The following is a 23286-nucleotide window of genomic DNA, read 5'->3' as shown; positions in this document are numbered from 1 at the left end:
GAGGCATGGAAACCAGGAAGTAACTGAAAAAAATGCAAAAAAAAAAGTGTAAAGCAAGTAAATATGATATATTTTCCTATCCTTTTACTAATGCTAGCAGCATAAGGATTAGAACTAGTACATGTTGATTAAGACAGTGAAGTTCCACTTTAAGGTACTTCAATAATAATATTGGTCCTTATTTATTTAAAATTCCCAAAACCCGTAACACTTTTCCTCATAAAGTGATGACCAGTTTTACTGGCCAATCGGAAGACATAGTGGGCTGGGTAAGATGATGTAAGCCAAGTAAAATTTTGGGAAATCAATTTTAGCAGATAAACTGAAGATATGCCTGCACTTTGAGCCCAAGAAAACATTGGAAGGTAATATACTTTAAATTTACAGGTTCCTTTTAAGTAATAATATATTTTCTGTGTTATCCCTTGTACCCAATCATATCTAAACTTGCAATGTACAATTACAGTTACAATCTGCACAGCTTCTATGATGTCCTGCAAACCCTTCTACTTCATATATTTGATTAACAAAACTGAATAATGTTATGTACATGAAAACAATAATTACTTATATGTTGGAGTTGGATTTGCTCTGGCTCTGCAGTTCATTGAAACTTTGCCATCAATAGATTCTTCCGGATGAATGGTGTCAATTGGCTGCTCTTCAAAAACTGGCCCATATCTTTTTCCATCCTCTAAAATTCAATCCACAGAAACAGTTACCACAAAAATCAATAAATCTAGCCATTGCTAATAATATCACACAATTAACATAAAGCATTGACAGACAATACGAGCCAAGCTTATCTTTATTGCAGAATCCGCAATTGTGTCAAAATTGAAGTACAAAGTACAATGAAGATAAAAGGCCAAAACAGTTTTTTACTTTAACTAAAGTCCTTTAGCAATATGTCTATGAAGGAACATGAAGTAGGTATCTTTCCTCTAACACACCCTAAGTCCCTGTCTTAACAAGGAAAGCCAAAGTGAGAGTTCAGCTGAAAAAAAAAAAAAATTGTTCTGAAACTCTTCCATTCTCAAATATCCAGTTTACTGTACTCGTAAATAAAAGGGAAACAAATTCTGCCGCATGTAACACATCAGATTGACCTTGCAGTTGAATGTCCCATTACACTCAATAAAGAAAAAAAAGGAAACGCATTAGAGTCAAATTGGGTGGACGCCATAATGTTTTTTTTTTAGGAAGAAACACACATAGGTGTAAGAACGTATGTGTATTTGATAAGGATGTGTGTATATACATGTGTATATAGTACAGTAGCAAAAATCTTAGGCAGGTGTGAAAAAAAGCTGTAAATTAAAAATGCTTCCAGAAATAAAAAAATAAAAAAATACGAATTTTTACATGTAAACAAAATGTGCCATAAAATGCCTGGTCTTCAACTGGTAAGAAATAGAAGTGTTAATAGTTTATTTTTTATCAATTACCAAAATGGAAAGATAACGAACAGAAGATAAATCCAAAGCAAATCAATATTTGGTGTGACCACCCTATGCCTTCAAAACAGCATCAATTCTTCAATTTTATTAGGTACACTTGCACACAGTTTTTGAAGGAACTCAGCAGGTAGGTTGTTCCAACATCTTGGAGAGCTATCCGCAGATCTTCTGTGCATGTAGGCTGTCTCAAATCCTTTTTGTGATTCCAGACAGACTTAATAATGTTGAGATCAGGGCTCTTTGGGGCCAAACCAAATTTTCCAGGATCTTCTGCCACTTTCCTGCACCCCAGCTCCTATGCTTTTGTGCAAAGTTGAGTCACTTAGCTTTGTTTCCATGTCCAATGCATGAAAAACTTTGGTGCAGAAACATGGCAGCAAAAATTGAAATACAAAAAGGCAGTTTGTTTGGGAAGGGCTGGAGAGCAGTACACAATTAGTGTCTGCAGGCAACACTGAAGCATGATAGAGGTTCCTTGCAAGTTTGGGACTGCAATTCTACAAATGGAGTTGGAGATTTGGTCAGGATCAATGGTGTCCTCAATGCAGAGAAATACAGGCAGATACTTATCCATCATACCATACCATCAGGTTAGGCATGAGATCGGCCCCAAATGTAGTCTACAGTAGGACAACGACCCCAAACATACAGCCAATGTCAATAAGATCTATCTTTAGTGTAAAGAAGCACAACGAGTCTTGAAAGTGATGGTTTAGCTTCCATGAGCTAGCCTCCATGATGTTGAGATCATAGCCCTGATCTCAACATCATGGAGTCTGTCTGGGATTACATGAAGAGAAAAAAGGATTTGAGGCAGTTTACATCCACGGAAGATCTGTGGTTAGTTCTCCAAGATGTTTGAAATAACCTACCTGCCGAGTTCTTTCAAAAACTGCGTGTAATGGCTCGTTTCCACTGAGCTTTCTGGTACGGTTCGGTTCGGTACGGTACGCTATTTATGCAGTTTCCATTATGAATGGTACCCTAATTCCGAACCGTATCGTACCACTTTTTTGGTACCCTTTCGTTGAGGTACCAAGCACATTAGACCCGTACCAACAGGGTGGAGCTACACTCTGCAGAACTTTGATTGGTTGACAGAGAATCGTCTATCACAGCTTTCCTGCTACACCACGCCTATCATGAAAGGGTACAATTGGCAGTGGAAACGCAATGTGTACCGTACCGTACTGAACCGAACCGTACCGTACCACTCAGTGGAAACGAGGCAAAAGAGTACTTAGAAGAATTAAAGAATTGATATTGTTTTGAAGGCAAAGGGTGGTAACACCAAATATTGACTTAATTTGGATTTCTCTTCTGTTCATTTACTTTCCAAGTTGGTAATTGATTAAAATACAATAATAACACTAATAATTCTGGAAGCATTCTTAATTTACAGACGTTTTTCACACCTGCCTAAAATGTTTGCACAGTATAGTATATACTGTATGTATAGTATATGCATTCTTATATGTTTATATATAGACACAATCTTGAGAAAGAGAGAGACCAGTGAAACAAAACCATCCTGAAAATTATTTTAAAATGTGGGCAACTATGTTTTTATGCCATGCAGGTGCTACAAAGGTTTAGGAGGGGTCCCTGGATTATTTTACACCAAAGAGAGATGCATATTTGACGTTTTTTTCTATGGTCCCAGTTATCAACCCCAAATACCATGGAGATGAAGGACCTATCCAACAAAAAAATGTACTTATCCTTTACATTTTTCTTATCATAAACCTTCTTGTTCCATGCAGCATTAGTTACAGCAGGCAGTGTAGGAAGGTTTTCCCCTGTCTGAAGTAAAACATCTGTCGCAGCTCACACTGTCATGCACGTACTCCTACTGCCTCTAACTGCTGCTGACCTTTAAAAACGATGTCCTCTTTTCACTCCAGGCACAGACATCAATGTGCTATGTGACACATTAAAGAATTTAAATAAATGGCCACATGCACACTGCAGTAACAAGTGACACATGTCGGTTTCAGGTCACCTAATACCTACATTAAAGCACAAACTAAAAATTCTACATAAGGTGTCACATATCACATGTGCAGCAAATCCTATTATGTAAATATACCTGTATTATATTTACTTACGTTTCCTGGGTGCAGCTTCATATAACTTGCTGAACTTTTGTCAATAGATATCCATAAAAATTGGTGTCCATTTGAAATGACTATGTGAGATTTAAAATGGTTGAATATCATACCTTTCAAATATTCAGTCTCGTGAAAAATTGCAACCCTTAGCTCGTTTTCCCTGCCTAAACCCATCTAGCCATTTTTATTCTACACCTAACATTAGTAAAACTGTTCCAGAGTTCTTACAGTATATATGCTATGCTTATCATTGTTCAAAATATTATTAGTACACTCAACACATGGTTCCATACGATGATATACTGTATATAAAGACTATTGGTAACTGAGGTGCTTTAAAGGAGAATTCCTGGTATGGCATTATATACATTGGTCCAGTTTGGTTTGGTTTACTAGTATGCATATACTAAACCTGTGGGATTCCACAGGAGGTCGACCTCTCATCACGGGCACCATTCAATGCTTTGCATTCATTGAGAAAATGCTTTTGTATCGAGCTTGGAGTGCAGAGAGAGCACACGGAGGCAGATCACACAAAATCCGACAGGCAGGCATTTCTTGGGAGACTTGGGTGTACAGGAGGGGTGGCGTTGGGGAACGCCACAAATAATTAGTTCACAAAGTAGCAATGGGCACAATGCAGATAAACTGTTCACGGAGTAGCAATGGGTACAATACAGATAAACAGTGCATAGAATAGAGGGGGGAACAACACAGACAGACAGTTCACAAAAAAACAATTAGCTCAGAAGTGGAAAGAACCCTCTGAAGGGGAAGAGGGAACAGTGAGAGTGGGACAGTCCACAGGACAGTGATAAGGTATGGCAAGGGGAGGTGACCCTCCAGACAATAGAACGGCACAGCAAGGGTTAACTCTCCACGCAGCAGCAGTATGCCACAACAAAAGGAAGAACAATCTTCAGGGCAACAGTAAGGCATAACACAGGTTTAGTCTAGTACCCAGGGCAGTGATCCAGGCATGGCAGGGCCCAGCACAGCAGTGGTTAAGTCCAGCACCCAGGGTAGGGATCCTGGCAGAGCAGAGTTTGGCACAGTAGGGGTTTAATCCTTAGTACACAGGGCAGGGATCCAGATGGAGCAGGCTTTGGCACAGCAGGGGTTAAGTCCTCAGCACACAGAGCAGGGATCCAGGCAGAACAGAGTTTGGCACAGCACAGATTAAGTCCTTAGCACACAGGGCAGTGATCCAGGTAGGGCAAAGTTTTGCACAGCAGGGGTTAAGTCCTTAGCACACAGGGCAGTGATCTGGACAGAGCAGAGTTTGTCACAGCAGGGGTTAAGTCCTTAGCCCACATGGCAGGGAACCGGGCAGAGCAGAGTTTGGCACAGCAGGGGTTAGGTCCTTAGCACACAGGACAGGGATCCAGGTAGAGCAGTTTGGCACAGCAGGGGTTAAGTCATTGGGACACAGTGCAGGAATCCAGGCAGAGCAGAATTTGGCATGGTAGGGGTTATGTCCTTAGTACACAGGGCAGGGATCCAGCCAGAGCAGAGTTTGGCACAGCAGGGATTAGGTCCTTAGCCCACAGGGCAGGAATCCAGGCAGAGCAGAGTTTGGCACAGCAGGGGTTAAGTCCTTAGCACACAGGGAAGGAATCCAGGCAGAGCAGAATTTGGCATAGCAGGGGTCAAGTCCTTAGCACACAGGGCAGGGATCCAGGCAGAGCAGGGGTTGGCACAGTAGGAGTTTAGTTCTTATCACACAGGGCACACAGCAAGGATGAACAGCATTCTGCCACAAGCACAGTTAAGTGACTCACCCACTGACAGCAGCCTCAGCTTAGGGGATCCAGAGAAGGCAGCAGGGGAGGAGGTCCAGTGATTATACAGTAGGTCAGGGGTCTTTCCTGGTCTAATCGGGTGCCTTAAGGGTCTGTGTGTATCCCGGCCAAAGACTCTGGACTTACACAGGGAGCAGTGATTGGAGAGTCGAGCCGAAACAGTGAGACCAGGCCTCGCTCCAATATTTAAAGCGTAACTTCACTTTTGTTGAGAAAAAAACATTCCACATTGTAGATTCCTACCTTTTGTTATTCTGAAAAAATCCCTGTTTGTTTCTCTGTGCCCCTGTACTAAGTGCTAAGTTTAGCTGTGTCTACTAAAGTGTTTTCCAGCATCTAGAGGGATACCACAGGTATGGTATATGCATAGTTACATTGGCCCAAGCCGGATCAATGCACTTATGTATAAAATTCCATACCTGGTAAGTATTTTCCAAGAACATGTGAACTCCTATTTCCTGGGCCAAATGGATTTATCATTAAATATTATCACCTTTTAGGGAGTGAATAAAAAAGGAGCAATCTTAAAGTGTTACTAAATCCAGGGCTTTGCATTCACTATATCTGGTCTCCCACAGTACACAGAACATGGAAATTAAATAGTTCTAGCAAATATAAACTGCTAAATACCTTTTCTCATCAGCAGTATATAGCAGTCTTGTGCCTTCGATCAGTGTCCGTCCGAGCACTGGTTAAAGCTCGTAGGAGGAGTTTTTATTCTCTTTTGACTGTCGTATCAGGCTGCACGAACACTATCTCACAAAAGTGAGTACACCCCTCACATTTTTGTAAATATTTTATTATACCTTTCATGTGACAACACTGAAGAAATGACACTTTGCTACAATGTAAAGTAGTGAGTGTACAGCTTGTATAACAGTGTACATTTTCTGTCCCCTCAAAATAACTCAAAGCACAGCCATTAATGTCTAAACCGCTGGTAACAAAAGTGAGTACACCCCTAAGTGAAAATGTCCAAATTAGGCCCAATTAGCCATTCCCCCCCCCCCCCCCCCGCTGTCATGTGACTCGTTAGTGTTACAAGGTCCCAGGTGTGAATGGGCAGCAGGTGTGTTAAATTTGGTGTTATCGCTCTCTCACTCTCTCATACTGGTCGCTGGAAGTTCAACATGACACCTCATGGCAAAGAACTCTGAGGATCTGAAAAAAGAATTGTTGCTCTACATAAAGATGGCCTAGGCTGTAAGAAGATTTCCAAGACCCTGAAACTGAGCTGCAGCACGGTGGCCAAGACCATACAGTGGTTTAACAGGACAGGTTCCACTCAGAACAGGTCCCCCCCATGGTCAACTAAAGAAGTTGAGTGCAAGTGCTCAGCGTCATATCCAGAGGCTGTCTTTGGGAAATAGATGTATGAGTGCTGCCAGCATTGCTGCAGAGGTTGAAGGGGTGGGGGGTCAGCCTGTCAGTGCTCACTGCATCAAGTTGGTCTGCATGGCTGTCGTTCCAGAAGGAAGCCTCTTCTAAATATGATGCACGAGAAAGCCCGCAAACAGTTTGCTGAAGACAAGCAGACTAAGGGCATGGAATACTGGAACCATGTCCTGTGGTCTGATGAGACCAGGATAAACTTATTTGGTTCAGATGATGTCAAGCGTGTGTAGTGGCAACCGGGTGAGGAGTATAAAGACAAGTGTGTCTTGCTTACAGTCAAGCATGGTGGTGGGAGTGTCATGGTCTGGGGCTGTAGGAGTGTTGCCGGCACTGGGGAGCTACAGTTCCCTGAGGGAACCATGAATGCCAACATGTACTGTGACCCACTGAAGCAGAGTATGATCACCTCTCTTCAGAGACTGAGCCGCAGGGCAGTATTCCAACATGATAACGACCCCAAACACCTCCAAGATGACCACTGCCTTGCTAAAGAAGCTGAGGATAAAGGTGATGGACTGGCCAAGCATGTCTCCAGACCTAAACCCTATTGCGCATCTGTGGGGCATCCTCTAACGGAAGGTGGAGGCGCACAAGATCTCCAACATCCACCAGCTCTGTGATGCCATCATGGAGGAGTGGAAGAGGACTCCGATGACAACCTATGAAGCTCTGTTGAACTCCATGCCCAGGAGGGTTAAGGCAGTGCTGGAAAATAATGGTGGCCACACAAAATATTGACACTTTGGGCCCAATCTGGACATTTTTACTTAGGGGGTGTATTCACTTTTGTTGCCAGGGGTTTAGACATTAATGGCTGTGTGCTGAGCTATTTTGAGGGGACAGCAAATGTACACTGTTATACAAGCTGTACACTCACTACTTTATATTGTAGCAAAGTGTCATTTCTATAGTGTTGTCATACGAAAAGAAATAATAAAATATTTACATAAATGTGAGGGGTGTACTCACTTTTGTGAGATACTGTACAGACAGATTTTACTGTTGTGGGTTTAGTAACACTTCAACTATTTAAAAGTCTAAAATGCTAACCTTACCTGTCTAACCAAACTAGCCTAAACTGTCTTACCTGTCTGGTCATACACTGATGACGGCATAAAATTCCCTCAGTGGGTGGCCCTGTCAGCACTCTCAACATCCTTCAGTTGAAAAATTTAAGGAGCCACAAAGAAAATTGTTGGCCAAACATTGTCTGTGTCTAAGCAGATGAACTCACTGTTTAGTTATTCTGACAACCAACTGCAATTGCTGTCGGAATGCACTAATCAGCAATGCAGATTCATCTATCTATGTTGTAGAAAAAATCTCAGTGTTTGGCCAGTTCAAAAGTTTAAAACCTTAGGGAGTTATGTGTTCTCCAATGAAGGAAATGTTTTGCCAGCCCGGTCACCGATTTTCTGCTAAAGGGAGGATAGTAAAGTAGTACTATGAGCAAAACTCTTTTTTTTTTACATTTTGGATAGAGCAAGGGAGGGTTATAACCCCTGTCAGATTTATTTTCACCATCTGTGTCCCATTGTGGAGATTTCCCATAACCAAACAGGAAGTGAGAGAAAATCCCTGCAATAAGGGAATTTCTAGGGGACCCCCAGGCCACCAGAACTAGTGTCCCCATTGGAAGATTTCCCCTCTATTGCTTTTCTGGGGACAACCCAAAATTTGGGATTTTCTTTTACTTTCAGTTTCAATGATAATGGTAAACATGACTAATAGAGAGAGTGAATCTGCCTAATGGGGGCACAGACAGAAATAAAACTGTCAGGGGTTCTAATCCCTCTTCACTCTATCTAAAACAAAAAAAAAAGTTTTGCCTTTACTTATACTTTAATTCAAATCAATAATCCTATCCTTCACCAAGATAATGTATCCCAAACCTTGGTTTTTTAAGCATGTGATCAATGTGGATTGGAGTAGCAGTTTTTATGGGAAAGTTAAGCATTTATTGCATTCCACTAATCTATATTTATCCATCCCATCAAGGCTGGTAACAGAGCTACAATTGAGTGTCTGTAAAGCCAAAACATTTTATTCAATTTTGAATGAAGTAACGAATGATTTAAAAAAATCTTTTTTTTCTGTCTCTGTCCCATTGGGTGGCTTTTTCTTCACTTCCTTTCATATAGACACAACATCAACAGGAATTAATTCGTAAAGTAAAAAAAAAAAAAAAAAATTACCCTTAAATACTCCACTTTATCGAGCACCTCTACAAAAAAAGACAAGATTTATATCTGTGGGTTTGAAAAATCTATGTGCAAATTTACATAGTAAAAGTAAAGCACATCACAGTCTAACCTACCAATCATTAACTAAAATTATCCACCCTTTTTCTGAAATATGTTTTGTTTAGAATAGCATTGGAATATGTTTGTATTTCCTGGATTGCTGTCATGCATTTGACTTGTACATGCACCAGTTAGAAGAACCGCTAGAATATATAGATTCGAGGGGAGCTGAGGTACAAGGTCTATCATTACTTCCCACCATAATACATCTAAAGGTCAAACTTTCTCTTTTATTTTGGATAGAGAAAGGGTGGGACCTTCTGTCTCCCTGCTGCAGAGATTTATTCTTTATGTGAGTGTAAGGCTCCATGTACACGGGAAGTTAGAAAAAACGTGCTGCAAAGCTAGTTCTGACGCCGGGAAAAAGCAGCTGTTAAACGTGCTTTCAGTAGCTTTTTACATTGGCGTTATTGCACGTTTGGCCACGTTGCTTTTAGCTGCGTTTTTTCTGCCTCCATTCAAAATCAATGGTTCCCTATGGGAGCCTATTGATTTGAATGGAAGTCACACCGCAAGTCGGATCAGGATGATCCGACTTGCGACGCGACTTGTGCTGTGAGAATCTTGAGGGGGAACTCCAGGCCAAAAATGGGAAAAAAAATGCGTGGGGGTCCCCCCCAGGTTCCAAACCAGGCCCTTCGGGTCTGGTATGGAATTTGAGGGTAGCCCCACGCTGAAAAAACGGCGTGGGGTCCCCCCCAAAATCCATACCAGACCCTTATCCGAGCACGCAGCCCGGGAGGGCACGTCATCTGTGACATGAAGGGGCGGGGCCTCCCGATGACGTCATTGGGAGTCCACGCCCCTAATGGCTATATAACAAGCTGCAGAGACCGGAGACCGGCATAATCACCGGGGATAGGGTCGGAGGAGGACCGGAGGAAGAAGAAGAGCCGAGGGCAAAAGAGCAGAAGATTGGACAGCAGAAGAGCAGACAGCAAAAGAGCAGAAGACAAGAAGAGTGGAGAGGGAGAAGACCAGAGAAGTCCGGATGAAGATTTTTAATAAACTTTCCAAAACATCTCCTGTCGTTATTTACATACACTGCCTTTTATGGGGTGAATGGGTAGGGGTACAGTGTACCCCATACCCATTCACATAGGGAGGGGGTCCGGGATCTGGGGGGCCCCCTTGTTAAATGGGGCTTCCAGATTCCGATGAGCCCCCTGCCCGCAGACCCCCACAACCACCGGCCAGGGTTGTGGGGATGAGGCCCTTGTCCCCATCAACATGTGGGCAAGGTGCTTTGAAGTGGGGGTGCAGAGCTCCCCCTGCCCCAAAGCACCAACACCCCCCCATGTTGAGGGCATGTGGCCTGGTATGGTCCAGGGGGGGTGGGGCCACTCGCTCGTCCCCTCCCCCTTCCTGCCTTACTGGGCTGCGTGCTCGGATAAGGGTCTGGTATGGATTTTGGGGGGGACCCCACAACGTTTTTTCGGCGCGGGGCTACCCTCAAATTCCATACCAGACCCGAAGGGCCTGGTTTGGAACCTGGGGGAGACCCCCCCGCAGTTTTTTCCCATTTTTGGTGTGGAGTTCCCCCTCAAGATTCTCACAGCGCAAGTCATCGGGAGGCCCCGCCTCATCCTGATCCGACTTGCGGTGCGACTTCCATTCAAATCAATAGGCTCCCATAGGGAACCCTTGATTTTGAATGGAAGAAAAAAAAAACGTATAACGCGGCTGAGCGTACTTCATCACGTTCGGTCGCGTTCGGTCCCATTTTTGCGTTTGAAATGCCGGGAAACACACGTTCGAATGCAAATAATTGCGTTCCAAAAAACGTCCTTGAACTCAACTGCCTGCAAATTACTGTAAACGACCCTGTGTAAATGGACAGATAAGATAACATGCAGCTGGGTTCAGGGGCTTCTGAAAAAAAATGCCCAACTGGTCCTAAACGGCCATTTACAACGTCCCGTGTACATGGAGCCTAAATCCAACATTGTGGGTTGTCTGCAGAGCAAGATACAAGGGTTAATCACCCAATGGGGGCAAACATTTCAGTGACAACTCTCTGAGATGAGAATTCCACTCACTTAGGTGATATTTTCCAATCATTTCTAGTTGTGTCTCCAAGACAAAAAATGAGGGAAAATCACCCCAGCAGTATACTTGCAAAAAAGATAAACTGAAAAAAAAAGAAAATGTGGGTATAGAAACATGTTAATTATGAACATTTGAGTATGTTGTACATGTATGGTGCTAAAGGTTATGTGAACCACATTGAAATACTCATAATATTTGTATATAAAACAAAAACTTACCTGCCCAGCAGAAGAAAATGTACAATAAAAGTTGAGTTAAGATAGGCCACATTTTAGCAGATTATTCTTTGGAGCAATTCTTCCACGTATTCTGTCTAATGTCTTTAGTTTCTCTCTGTTTAAAATTGGAAAGAAAAATATGAAATATTTACATTTGACTATATATATATATATATATATATATATATATATATATATACTGTATATATATATATATATATATATATATATATATATATATATATACACACAGTATCTCACAAAAGTGAGTACACCCATCACATTTTTGTAAATATTTTATTATATCTTTTCATGTGACAACACTGAAGAAATGACACTTTGCTACAATGTAAAGTTGTGAGTGTACAGCTTGTATAACAGTGTAAATGTGCTGTCCCCTCAGAATACCTCAACACACAGCTATTAATGTCTAAACCGCTGGCAACAAAAGTGAGTACACCCCTAAGTAAAAATTTCCAAATTGGGCACAAAGTGTCAATACTTTGTGTGGCCACCATTACTTTCCAGCACTGCCTTAACCCTATTGGGCATGAAGTTCACCAGAGCTTCATAGGTTGACATTGGAGTCCTCTTCCACTCCTTAATGATGACATCACGGAGCTGGTGGATGTTAGAGACCTTTTGCTCCTCCACCTTCCATTTGAGGATGCCCCACAGATGCGCAAAAGGGTTTAGGTCTGGAAATAGCCAATCCATGACCTTTCCCCTCAGCTACATTAGCAAGGCAGTGGTCATGATGGAGGTGTGTTTGGGTTTGTTATCATGTTGGAATACTGCCCTGCAGCCCAGTCTCCAAAGGGAGGGGATCATGCTCTTCTTCAGTATGTCACAGTACATGTTGGCATTCATGGTTCCCTCAATAAACTGTAGCTCCCTACTGTCGGCAGCACTCATGCAGCCCCAGACCAGAACACTCCCACCACCATGCTTGACTGTAGGCAAGACACACTTGTCTTTGTACTCCTCACCTGTTTGCCACCACACACTCTTGGCACCCTCTGAACCAAATAAGTTTATCTTGGTCTCATCAGTCCACAGGATATGGTTCCAGTAATCCATGTCCTTAGTCTGCTTGTCTTTAGCAAACTGTTTGAGGACTTTCTTGTGCATCATTATAAGAGGCTTCCTTCTGGGACGACAGCCATGTAGACCAATTTGATGCAGTGTGTGGTGTATGGTCTGAGCACTGACAGGCTTACCCCCCCACCCTTCATTTTCTGCAGCAATGCTGGCAGCACTAATACATTTATTTCCCAAAGACAACCTCTGGATATGACATTGAGCACATGCACTCAACCTCTTTGGTCGACCATAGCGAGGCCTTTTTCTGAGTGGAACCTGTCCTGTTAAACCATTGTATGGTCTTGGCCACCGTGCTGCAGCTCAGTTTCAGGGTTGGCAATCTTCTTATAGCCTAGGCCATATTTATGTAGAGACACATTCTTTTTGTCAGATCCTCAGAGAGTTCTTTGCCATGTTGAACTTCAAGTGACCGATGTGACAGCGATAACACCAAATTTAACACACCTGCTCCCGATTTACACCTAAGACCTTGTAACACTAACGAGTCACATGACACCGGGGAGGGAAAATAGCTAATTGGGCCCAATTTAGACATTTTCACTTAGTGGTGTACTCACTTTGTTGCCAGCGGTTTAGACATTAATGGCTGTGTGTTGAGTTATCTTGAGGGGACAGCAAATTTACACTGTTATACAATATGTACACTCACTACTTACTACTTTACATTGTAGCAAAGTGTACTTTCTTCAGCGTTGTCACATGAAAAGATATAATAAAATATTTACAAAAATATGAGGGGTGTACTCACTTTTGTATATATATATGTGTATATGTATACATATATATATATATATATACACCCAATTTACATAGTAAAAGGGTTTCAAACACTAATAAGACCAAAAATACATTCAAGAAGTACAAATGCATAAACATTTTACCAAAAGCCAAGGCCTATAACGGGCCTTGCCACACCTGTAATTACTGGGGCCTATTCCAGTAGTCTTTCAGTATAAATAACATGGTAACGTCACTTAATATTACATTTTTGCGTTCCTCAAGTCTTCATGTTCTACATGAAAGGACTGTAAGATGAAGCACAGTTGAGTTTCACGGCACCTCAACTTGAAAACAATTACTGCAATAAACAGAAGATTAAGATACTGAGCAGGAATAGAAACAAGCTGAATCAACCCTTGGATTCGACTGCCTGATATTTACCAAGCTTCATGCTTTGAATATCCATGACTAATCCCTGCTACGATTTGACAAATGAGCCTGTCTAGGTATCTATTGTGTCTTTCTAGTCTGATTGAATATGTGCTCTGCATAGAAGTTGGGGAGCCCATATTTTTAAAGAGATGAACGGTTAGCCCCTAAAGTAACCAAAGCTTTTCTATCACACTGTTTTTATGACTGGGTAATATATAGCTACATTTCAGTCCCCTACCCAAAAAATATTACACTTCAGTAAATATTAAAAACCTGTACAAAACCTTCCCGCTATGGATTAAATCCAACGACCAGATTTCAGAGATGTAACTATTTCAACGGAATCAGTCAAACGGAAAAGTCTAATTTGATTGGATTCATGGATTGCCTGTCACAGGACGCCAAGTCTTTTCAGATCATTTGTTTTCATTTTTATACTGTTGTCACTTTAGTAATTAATTTAGCATTGGCATTAATTACTCTGTGACCTACTCTATGGATAATCTTTTTTACATCACAGAAACAGCAAGCTTCTGTTAATGCATGCTGTATGAGGAGTCAGCTAAACACTTTCCTCAGTTGGTCTATTAATGCAAGTGTTCACCTTAACGGCTGGTATTCCATGCACTGACAACAGGCAAACACTGCACCCAACAAGATCCTTATTAGAATCTTAGACATTTATGTTTTGATAACCTTAGTTCTGACATTCCAAAAATATTTTAAATGTATAGGGCATTGTGAAAGATCATACAAATACCCTTATATAATAGCCTTCCAACACAGTGGGGTTGATTTACTAACACTGGAGAGTGCAAAATCTGGTGCAGCTGTGTGTGATAGCCAATCAGCTTCTAACTTCAGCTTGTTCAATTAACCACTTTAAGATCGGAAGGATTTGCCCCCTTAATGACCAGGCCCCATTTTGGGATTCGGCACTGCATTACTTTAACCACTTAAGCCCCGGAAGATTTTACCCCCTTCCTGACCAGGGCCTATTTTGCGATTCGGCACTGCGTGACTTTAACGGACAATTGCGCGGTCGTGCGACGCTATACCTAAACGAATTTGACGTCCTTTTTTTCCCACAAACAGAGCTTTCTTTTGGTGGTGTTTGAACACCTGTGCGATTTTGTGATCATGCGCTATAAACAAAAAAAGAGCGTCAATTTTGCAAAAATAACAATATTTTTCACATTTTTTATATGAAATTATCCCCCAAAAAAATTTAAAAATCAAAATTTTTTAACATTTTCGGCCAATTTGTTTTATGCTACATATGTTTGGCAAAAAAAAACGCACAAAGCGTATTTTGATTAGTTTGTGCAAAAGTTATCGCGTTTACTAACAAAGGGAAAGATTTTTGTCATTTTTGTTGTTTTTTTTTTAACGCGTAATCTGCGATTATTTTTTGCGGGACTGCGACATTGTGGCGGACAGATCGGACCCTTGACTGACATTTTTGACACTTTTGGGGTTACTAGTGACATTACTACAGTAATCAGTGCTATAAATATGCACTGTTACTGTAAAATTACACTGGCAGTGAAGGGGTTAACATTTTTTTGAGAGGGAGGGGTTATGTGTGTCCCTAGGGGCGTGATTCTAACTGTAATTGGCTGTGGCTTGAGGTGTAGGAACAGTGATCAACGGTCCTACATAGTAGAACCGTATGATCACTATTCCTACACAGGGGAGAATGACAGGCGGCTTGTTTACATCAGCCGCCTGCCTTTCTCCCTCTCCACCGACGATTGCGAGAGACCGGCGGACGATCGGGTCTGCCGGTCACATGCGCGGGGGGGTCCGTGACCGCACGGGGGCGGTAGCGCGCCTCCGGCGGTGTGCGTTCGCTCCCGAGACCCTCACAGGCTAGCGACGTAGTACTATTTACTGCGGCGGTCGGCAAGTGGTTAACAGACAATTGCGCGGTCGTGCGACACTGTACCCAAATAAAATTTATGTCCTTTTTTCCCACAAATAGAGCTTTCTTTTGGTGGTATCTGATCACCTGTGCGATTTTTATTTTTTTGCGCTATAAACAAAAAAAGAGAGACAATTTTGGAAAAAAAAAACAATATTTTTCACATTCTGCTATAGGACATTCTCAAAAAAAAAAAAAAAATCAAACTTTAACATTTTAGGCCAATTTGTTATCTGCTACATATTTTTGGTAAAAAAAAAAAAAATCGCAATAAGCTTATTTTGATTGGTTTGCGCAAAAGTTATCGCGTCTACTAACTACGGGAAAGATTTATGTCATTTTTATTGTTTTTTTTTTTATTAGTAATGGCGGCGATCTGCGTTTTTTTGCAGGACTGCGACATTGCGGCGGACAGATCGGACCCCTAACTGACATTTTTGACACTTTTGGGGGTACCAGTGACATTAATACAGTAATCAGTGCTAAAAATATGCAGTGTTACTGTAATAATAACACTGGCAGGGAAGGGGTTAACCCTATGGATGATCAATGGGTTAAGTGTGAGCCTAGGGGAGTGATTCTAATGGTGGGGGGCGTGGCTTGTGAAATGACCATAGAGACATGTGATCCTATATAGAAGGATCACATGAGCTCTGTGATCATTTCAGGAAGAAGAACAGTCGGCTGTGTTTACAACCGTCCTCTCTCAGCGGGGAGCGATTGGAGGTGTCAGGCAGCAATCAGAGCCGCCTGACCCGTGCATCGGCTTCACTGCTGCTGAGTGCTGACCGCCAACTGCCGAGCCCTCTAGCTTCCCGCGCGCGACCGACGTAGGTCTACGTAGGAGAGCCACCCTGACGCAGTAAAACTGCGGTGGGTGGTCAGGAAGTGGTTAAGCATTGACAATAAAACCTGGAAACCCATTGGTTTCTATGCAGAACTGCACCAGGTTTTCCACTCTCCAGATTTAGTAAATCAACTCCTGTGATAATCAACTTGCTAGGATATGGAAACAGAATTATGGTAACAGCACTTTCATCATTTTCAGCTCTTTTTTTTAAAAGTGTGGTTTTTGCCTTTAGGTTCACGGCCATACTGATCTGTACTTTTTAGTGCCGGAAAAAGCTATACATTTCAAAAATCAATATTTCTTTATTGGTTTTTTCATACAAGGTTCACATTAAAAGTCAATACCTAGATAAAACGTTTTATATTTTAGAGTGAGAAAAGGCTAGTCTCAGGTTTGTACTGCTGTCCCTGTCCTCACTTCATGCCAAAGAATGCTGTCAGTATAGTAAAACAAAAATGAAGGGAACAAGAAGTAAGGTAGGAAGTCCTGCTCTAGTGACAACAAAGCTCTCTATTAGTACAGGAAGTTGAGGGTAATCTCCCAAACAGGAAAACAGATAATATTAAAGTAGAACTATAGGCAAAACCTTTTTTTTTCCATTTTGGATAGCGTAAGGGAGGGTATAACCCCTATCAGATTTTTTTTTTGCAATCTATGTCCCATTGCGGAGATTTCACTTCACTTCCTGTCCCATAGCCAAACAGGAAGTGAGAGGAAATCCCTGCAAATTAAGAGAATCTCTTGGGGACCCCCAGGTCACCAGAACTAGTATCCCCATTGGAAGATTTCCCCTCTTATACTTTTCTGGGCACAACCCAAAATGTTGGATTTTCTTTAACATTCATTTTCAATGATAATGGTAAACAGGACAAATAGAAAGGGTGAATCTCCCTAATGGGGGCACAGACAGCAATAAAAACTGACAGGAGTTCTAATCCCTCTTCTCTCTATCCAAAGCTAAAAAAAAAAGTTTTGATTTTAGTTATACTTTAAATACGTTAGAATTAGAGGAAGGATCACCTAACCAAAAACAAATGAAAGAGTCCAAGAATATTTTACTTGGTAAAAAAAAAAGTCATATAAATGCAGCCAATGTGTTTTAGGGCAACACTACTGCCACTTCATTAGGGCTCAACACGGGAAAAAATTGGAATGGCTCAGAGGACCGACTTGATTCTCCTCATACAATGTGACAGGGGCAGGCTGTGGGGCCTCCACTGTTGCTCAAGTTGTTCTCAGTGTTGCTGTGGTTTTGTTCTATTGATCTGTATTTTACATGTCAAGTTGTTATTGAAGTTATCCAGACAGAAAAAAATGTTTTGCACAACCAAACAAGAATCAAGTAGTTTCTACATTTCATTTGGCTAAGGCTGGCCATACATTATACAAGTGTCTTACAATTTTCTTTAACCGCTTCCCGCCCGCCCTATAACAGAATGACGGCGGGAATGTGGTTGTGTTATCCTGACCGGACGTCATATGACGGCGGCAGGATAACACAGCTCTGGGCGCCCCCCGGGGGCGCGCAGAGCGGCGATCGGTGATGCGAGGTGTCAGTCTGACACCCTGCATCTCCGATCTCGGTAAAGAGACTACTGACGTAGCTCTTTACCATGTGATCAGCCGTGTCCAATCACGGCTGGTCACATCGTAAACAGGAACAGCCGTTGATCGGCTATCCTTAGTTCGTGCCTGACAGGCACGAGTAAAGGAGCGCCGATCGGCGGCTCCCCTGACAGGGGGGGGGGGTCGGCACTGGTAATCAGATCATTGATTACCAGTGCAGACCCTCGGGGGGGGATGCCACTAGATCCACCAGGGATGCCCACTATGACCCCAGGGATGCCCACCATGACCCCAGGGATGCCCACTATGGCCACCAGGGATGGCAATCAGGGCTCAGGGAGCCCCCCATTGCCCTCCCCATCAGTGCTGCCCGCCAGTGTCCTCCCTATCAGTGCTGCCCACAAGTGCCCATCATTGCCATCCTTTAGTGTCGCCCACCAGTGCCCATTATTGCCCACCAGTGCCGCCTATCAGTGCCCATTAGTGCCCATCCGTGCCGCCCATCAGTGCCGATCAGTGCCGCTCCATCAGTGCCCATCAGTGCCCACCAGTGCCGCCTATCAGTGCCCATTAGTGCCACCTATCAGTGCCCATCAGTGCCACCTATCAGTGTCCATCAATGCCGCCTATCAGTGCCCAGCAGTGCCGCCTATCAGTGCCCACCAATGCTGCATATCTGTGCTACCTATCAGTGCCACATATCAGTGCCTATCAGTGCCGCATATCAGTGCCGCCTATCAGTGCCACCCCATCAGTTCCACCCCATCAGTGCCTCCTCATCAGTGCCTGTCAGTGCAGTCTCATCAGTGCTCATCAGTGCAGGAAAAAACTTATTTATTTACAAAATTGTATAACATAAACAAAAAAACTTTTTTTTTCAAACTTTTCGGTATTTTTTTATTTGTTTAGCAAAAAGGAAAAAACCCAGAGGTGATCAAATACCACCAAAAGAAAGCTCTATTTGTGGGGGGAAAATGACATAAATTTGGTGTAGGTACAGTGTTGCATGACCGCGCAATTGTCATTCAAAATGCAACAGCGCTAAAAGGGGAAAATTGGCCTGGGCAGGAAGGGAGGGAAGTGCCCTGTATTAAAGTGGTTAAATTAACCTTCAACTATGTAGTACAAAGGCCTGCCTAATTGGATACAATTGAAAGTGTTGTTTGGTCTTGACCTCATATTATATGTTTTTTGGTAAATCCAACTGAAAATTGTACAAAAAAGTTGAACATGTATAGCCAACCTAAACTCTTATAATAGACCCTTACACTTTCAGTTAGCATCCAGCAATGAAATTTGTTGATTAATATTCTGAGGGAAGTATCCTTAACACTTTTTTTTTTCACAGTCACCAAGTAGTTTTAAACATGCTATTGTTAGCAGTACAAACACAGACTGGATATGTTGCAAGGTACACGCTTCAGGAAGGTGACACACCTACACCACATTTGAGAAGCCCTGTGAAATATGGCTGTGGAGCAGAGGTATTGATAGGACTGTAAATGATCCCGGGCACCTGGTGGCAAACAGGGGGCGCAGCCAAATTCAGTAAACAGTGGGAAAGGCTTAAAGGGCATGGGTAATTAAAACTTAAGACTACTCATTGTATGCATGGCACATATATGCCACAGTCCTTGAACCCATGAAACATGCTTTAATTGCTGTTTCGCAAGCGGGAGTCTTACAGACATGTATTAACCTAAGCACAATCAGTTTTCACAAATGAAACACTTTCATTGCACATGCTTTTGTGCACACTAAAAACAGAGAGAAAGCTAAAACCTTTTCTGATCCCACCTTAAAGTGATACTAAACACACACGTTCAGTATAAATAGTACAGGGTTTGTCACGCATGCAAGGGTCAGTTGTGCGTAAAGCACAGAGTGCAGATGTCAGGAGTGTGTAATGCTCTGTGTGCAGGGCTCAGTAGTGCATATGCAGGGTCAGGAATGTATAACACACAGAGTGCAAGGGGCAAGAGTGTATAACACACAATGCAGGAGTCAGGAGTGTGTAATTCAAAAATGCAAGGGTCAAGGATGTTTAATGCACAGAGTGCAGGGGTCAGTGGTACATAGTGCACAGAGTGCAGGGGTCAGTGGTACATAGTGCACAGAGTGCAGGGGTCAGTGGTACATAGTGGTACATAGTGCACAGAGTGCAGGGGTCAGTGGTACGTAGTGCACAGAGTGCAGGGGTCAGTGGTACGTAACGCACAGAGTGCAGGGGTCATTGGTACATAGTGCACAGAGTGCAGGGGTCAGTGGTACGTAGTGCACAGATTGCAGGGGTCAGTGGTACATAGTGCACAGAGTGCAGGGGTCAGTGGTACATAGTGCACAGAGTGCAGGGGTCATTGGTACATAGTGCACAGAGTGCAGGGGTCAGTGGTACGTAGTGCACAGATTGCAGGGGTCAGTGGTACATAGTGCACAGAGTGCAGGGGTCAGTGGTACATAGTGCACAGAGTGCAGGGGTCAGTGGTACATAGTGCACAGATTGCAGGGGTCAGTGGTACATAGTGCACAAAGTGCAGGGGTCAGTGGTACGTAGCGCACAGACTGCTGGGGTTAAGAGTTTGTAACACAGAGCAGTGGCCTGAATTGTCTAACACACAGAATGCAGAGGTAAGTTATACAAAGAGTACAGGGGGCAGGAGAGTATAACACACAGAGTGCAGGGATCAGGGGTAAGTAATACATAGAGTTGAGGGGTCAGGAGTACATAATGTACAAACTACATGTGCAAGGAATGTGTAAATGTGCAAGGAATGGGGTGAGTATATAATGTGCAGAGTGCAAGGGTAAGGAGTGTGTAACACAGAGTGCAGATATCGTGTCACTGAAAATTAACATGATGCAGGGGTCAGGAGTGCAATGTGGTAAGCAAGGGGATTCCTTCCAGGCCCCCCTTGACTTGTGTCATGTGATGTGGTAGAGCTAAAGAGAAACCCAGAGAAGTTTCCCTCAGCTCTAAATTCTACTGCCCTGACAGGCTGCATGGTGATGTAGCAATGCCTGCAGTGGTGGATAGTCACAATGTTCGGACCTGGGGAACCTGCCAGAGATACTGGGCACATACTTCTGGTACCCAGTGGTATCAATGCCCATGAGAGGATTATAGAGAACTTGAAGGTGAATGAAGGGGACTATCGATTTACTGCGAAACATTCGATTTCTAAGTCACCAGAATCATTGATTGTCTTCACCTATTCTGGAATTGCTTTTAAAAAATACAAAAATACTGTAAAAAGGACAAAAATACTGTGAAATATTGCAACTGTCTCTCTGGAAAGCTAATCGACCTCTACAAAATCAACTCCATTTCGATCCAAATTTACATGCGTAAACCAATCGAGCTTAATTAGTTTAAAACATATATTGGAAGCAGATAACTTTGGATCAGGCAATGACTAATTTTCCTTGTTCATTCACAGAACAACGTAGTTGTTTTTTAAGAATCCTTGACAGATGTAAGGGTAATGTAGAAACCCTCCAATTCAGAGAGAGTTGCTAGGTAACATAGAGCTTGTAGATAAAATTCCCTACTGAGCTAGCCCTTAGATATGCAGGAAAACAGTTGTCAACCCATATTCTGTTATGTGGTTACAACAGTAAGCAATAAACTGTACACACCAGTGTGATGTGTAATAAAATAGGAAAAAGCACTAAGGAATCTTTGTTCGATGAAGATGAAACTATTAATTGCATTGCATTTTCATAAAGAATCAGAGGACGCTGCGTGCAATCAAAAGTAGACAAAATTAGACCTCTGCTCTTTTTATAGAACGTGCTGGTATTAGAAGCCATTACAAAGTCTGTGAACATCAAATTGCACAGAAAAGAATACTGTGCATTTGTAAGTGCACACTGCATGGATGTGAACTACAAACATTTGATGTCTGTATACTTTTATTACCCTTTTATACTTCTGAGAACAAGCAACAGCCAATTATCAACATTCTTTACATCAAAAAATTAAAATGATCAAAGACAAAATGATTCTGCACAAGACATATAAAGATATTCTTGTGATCATATCCTTATTTCAAACCTTGTCAGCTTCTGTCCTACATAGTCTGACTCGGGGACACAGCACCTGAGAATTTGATAGCATTATGCCCATAGCTTGCACTTATACTTCAGCATGTGTCCTTTATCTAAAGCATCTGTAACTTCTGTTGGTTTATCTGTCCTTGACAGTAGGCAATGCCTACCACCAAATGATAATCTGGTCTTTGATCATATCCAAGAATACAAATTTGAATAAATGTTTTCACAACCACATATAGTTGAAAAGATGCGGGGAAAAAGAGGACATCACATACTTAAAAACACACCATCATCTTGCTCTTCCCAACCATTTTCTACTCATCTTTCCAGTATTCTCGAGCCACTCCTTCTTTTGTGGCCACTTATGCCAAATACCTGGTATTGCCAAGTAGAGGGAGAAGCAAGGAAAGTGAGCTCCTCCCATAACGCCATGTTCAGGCCTAGCAGCCAATCACAAGGCCTGAGCTCTATCACATGGCAGAGGGGATTGTGCCACTGGTCCCTCTGCATTCCAACACTAATCAGCATAGTGTAATTTGGTAGTTGTAATTTACTTAAGGTGGTTGGGGGTAAGCATAACACTGACACGGTCATTTGACATGTATTTAGCAAGGCGACATTGTATTTTTAAAGAAAAATAGTGAACACACATTTTCCAGACTGCCTATTGCAATGAACTAAAGTCCAGATTTTGTCTAAAATGTGTATTATTTACAATACAGATGATTTCCTACTTACAAATATTAACGATTGCACCTATAGCTGTGCTCCCATAGTTTGCTTTGGCTCTCACAGTCACTGTGAACTTGACACATTTTGCTCAGTTAATTACTCCAATTAATTTTATTTCTAAAGGTAGGAACAACAGAAAGTGTTTCAGAACTACTGCACTATATTGTAAAGAAAAAGTGTTATGCTTCCAACAAAAATGTCAATATGATTTTCCAATAGAATGTCAATAAGATTTTCTATTTCATCCAGCAGATTACTAATTAATAGATTGTACAGAACTGGGCCTGCTAACAATCCTTGTGGTAGCCATTGCTATTTTTATTCTATTAACAACTAGTCTTCGCCCTTTCTCCTTTAATCTGAAATTTACATACAGAAAATTTTTTATCTAATCTTTCCATTCACAACTTCTGTACTATCAAGGAGAACAGTGTCAATTAAAAAAATAAATAAATAAATCAAATACATCAAATCAACAACAATTTCTGCAATAAGTATGAACTTGCTTCCTCAGTGAAACTGATCATGTAATTAGACAAATCCTATCTATCATGAACCAATGTTAAT

General features: G+C 42.1%; 1 protein-coding gene across 1 annotated transcript in view; it reads right to left on the bottom strand.

Annotated features, from left to right (window-relative positions):
* CNTN1 (contactin 1) overlaps nt 1-23286 on the bottom strand; it is a 279141-nt gene that overhangs the window by 122931 nt on the left and 132924 nt on the right. The window contains exons 3-4 of the mRNA XM_082252863.1: nt 11339-11453; nt 568-694 (exon numbers count right to left, since the gene is read on the bottom strand). Coding sequence (XP_082108989.1) covers nt 568-694; nt 11339-11390 — 179 coding nt within the window. The 5' untranslated portion in view covers nt 11391-11453. The remainder of the gene's footprint in view (nt 1-567; nt 695-11338; nt 11454-23286) is intronic.

The sequence above is a fragment of the Pelophylax lessonae genome (genome assembly GCF_965119305.1).
Source record: "Pelophylax lessonae genome assembly, chromosome: 4".
In the NCBI taxonomy this organism is placed as follows: Eukaryota; Metazoa; Chordata; class Amphibia; order Anura; family Ranidae; genus Pelophylax; species Pelophylax lessonae.
The sequence above is the reverse complement of the archived record's forward strand: the minus strand, read 5'-3'. Positions and strand labels throughout refer to the sequence as shown.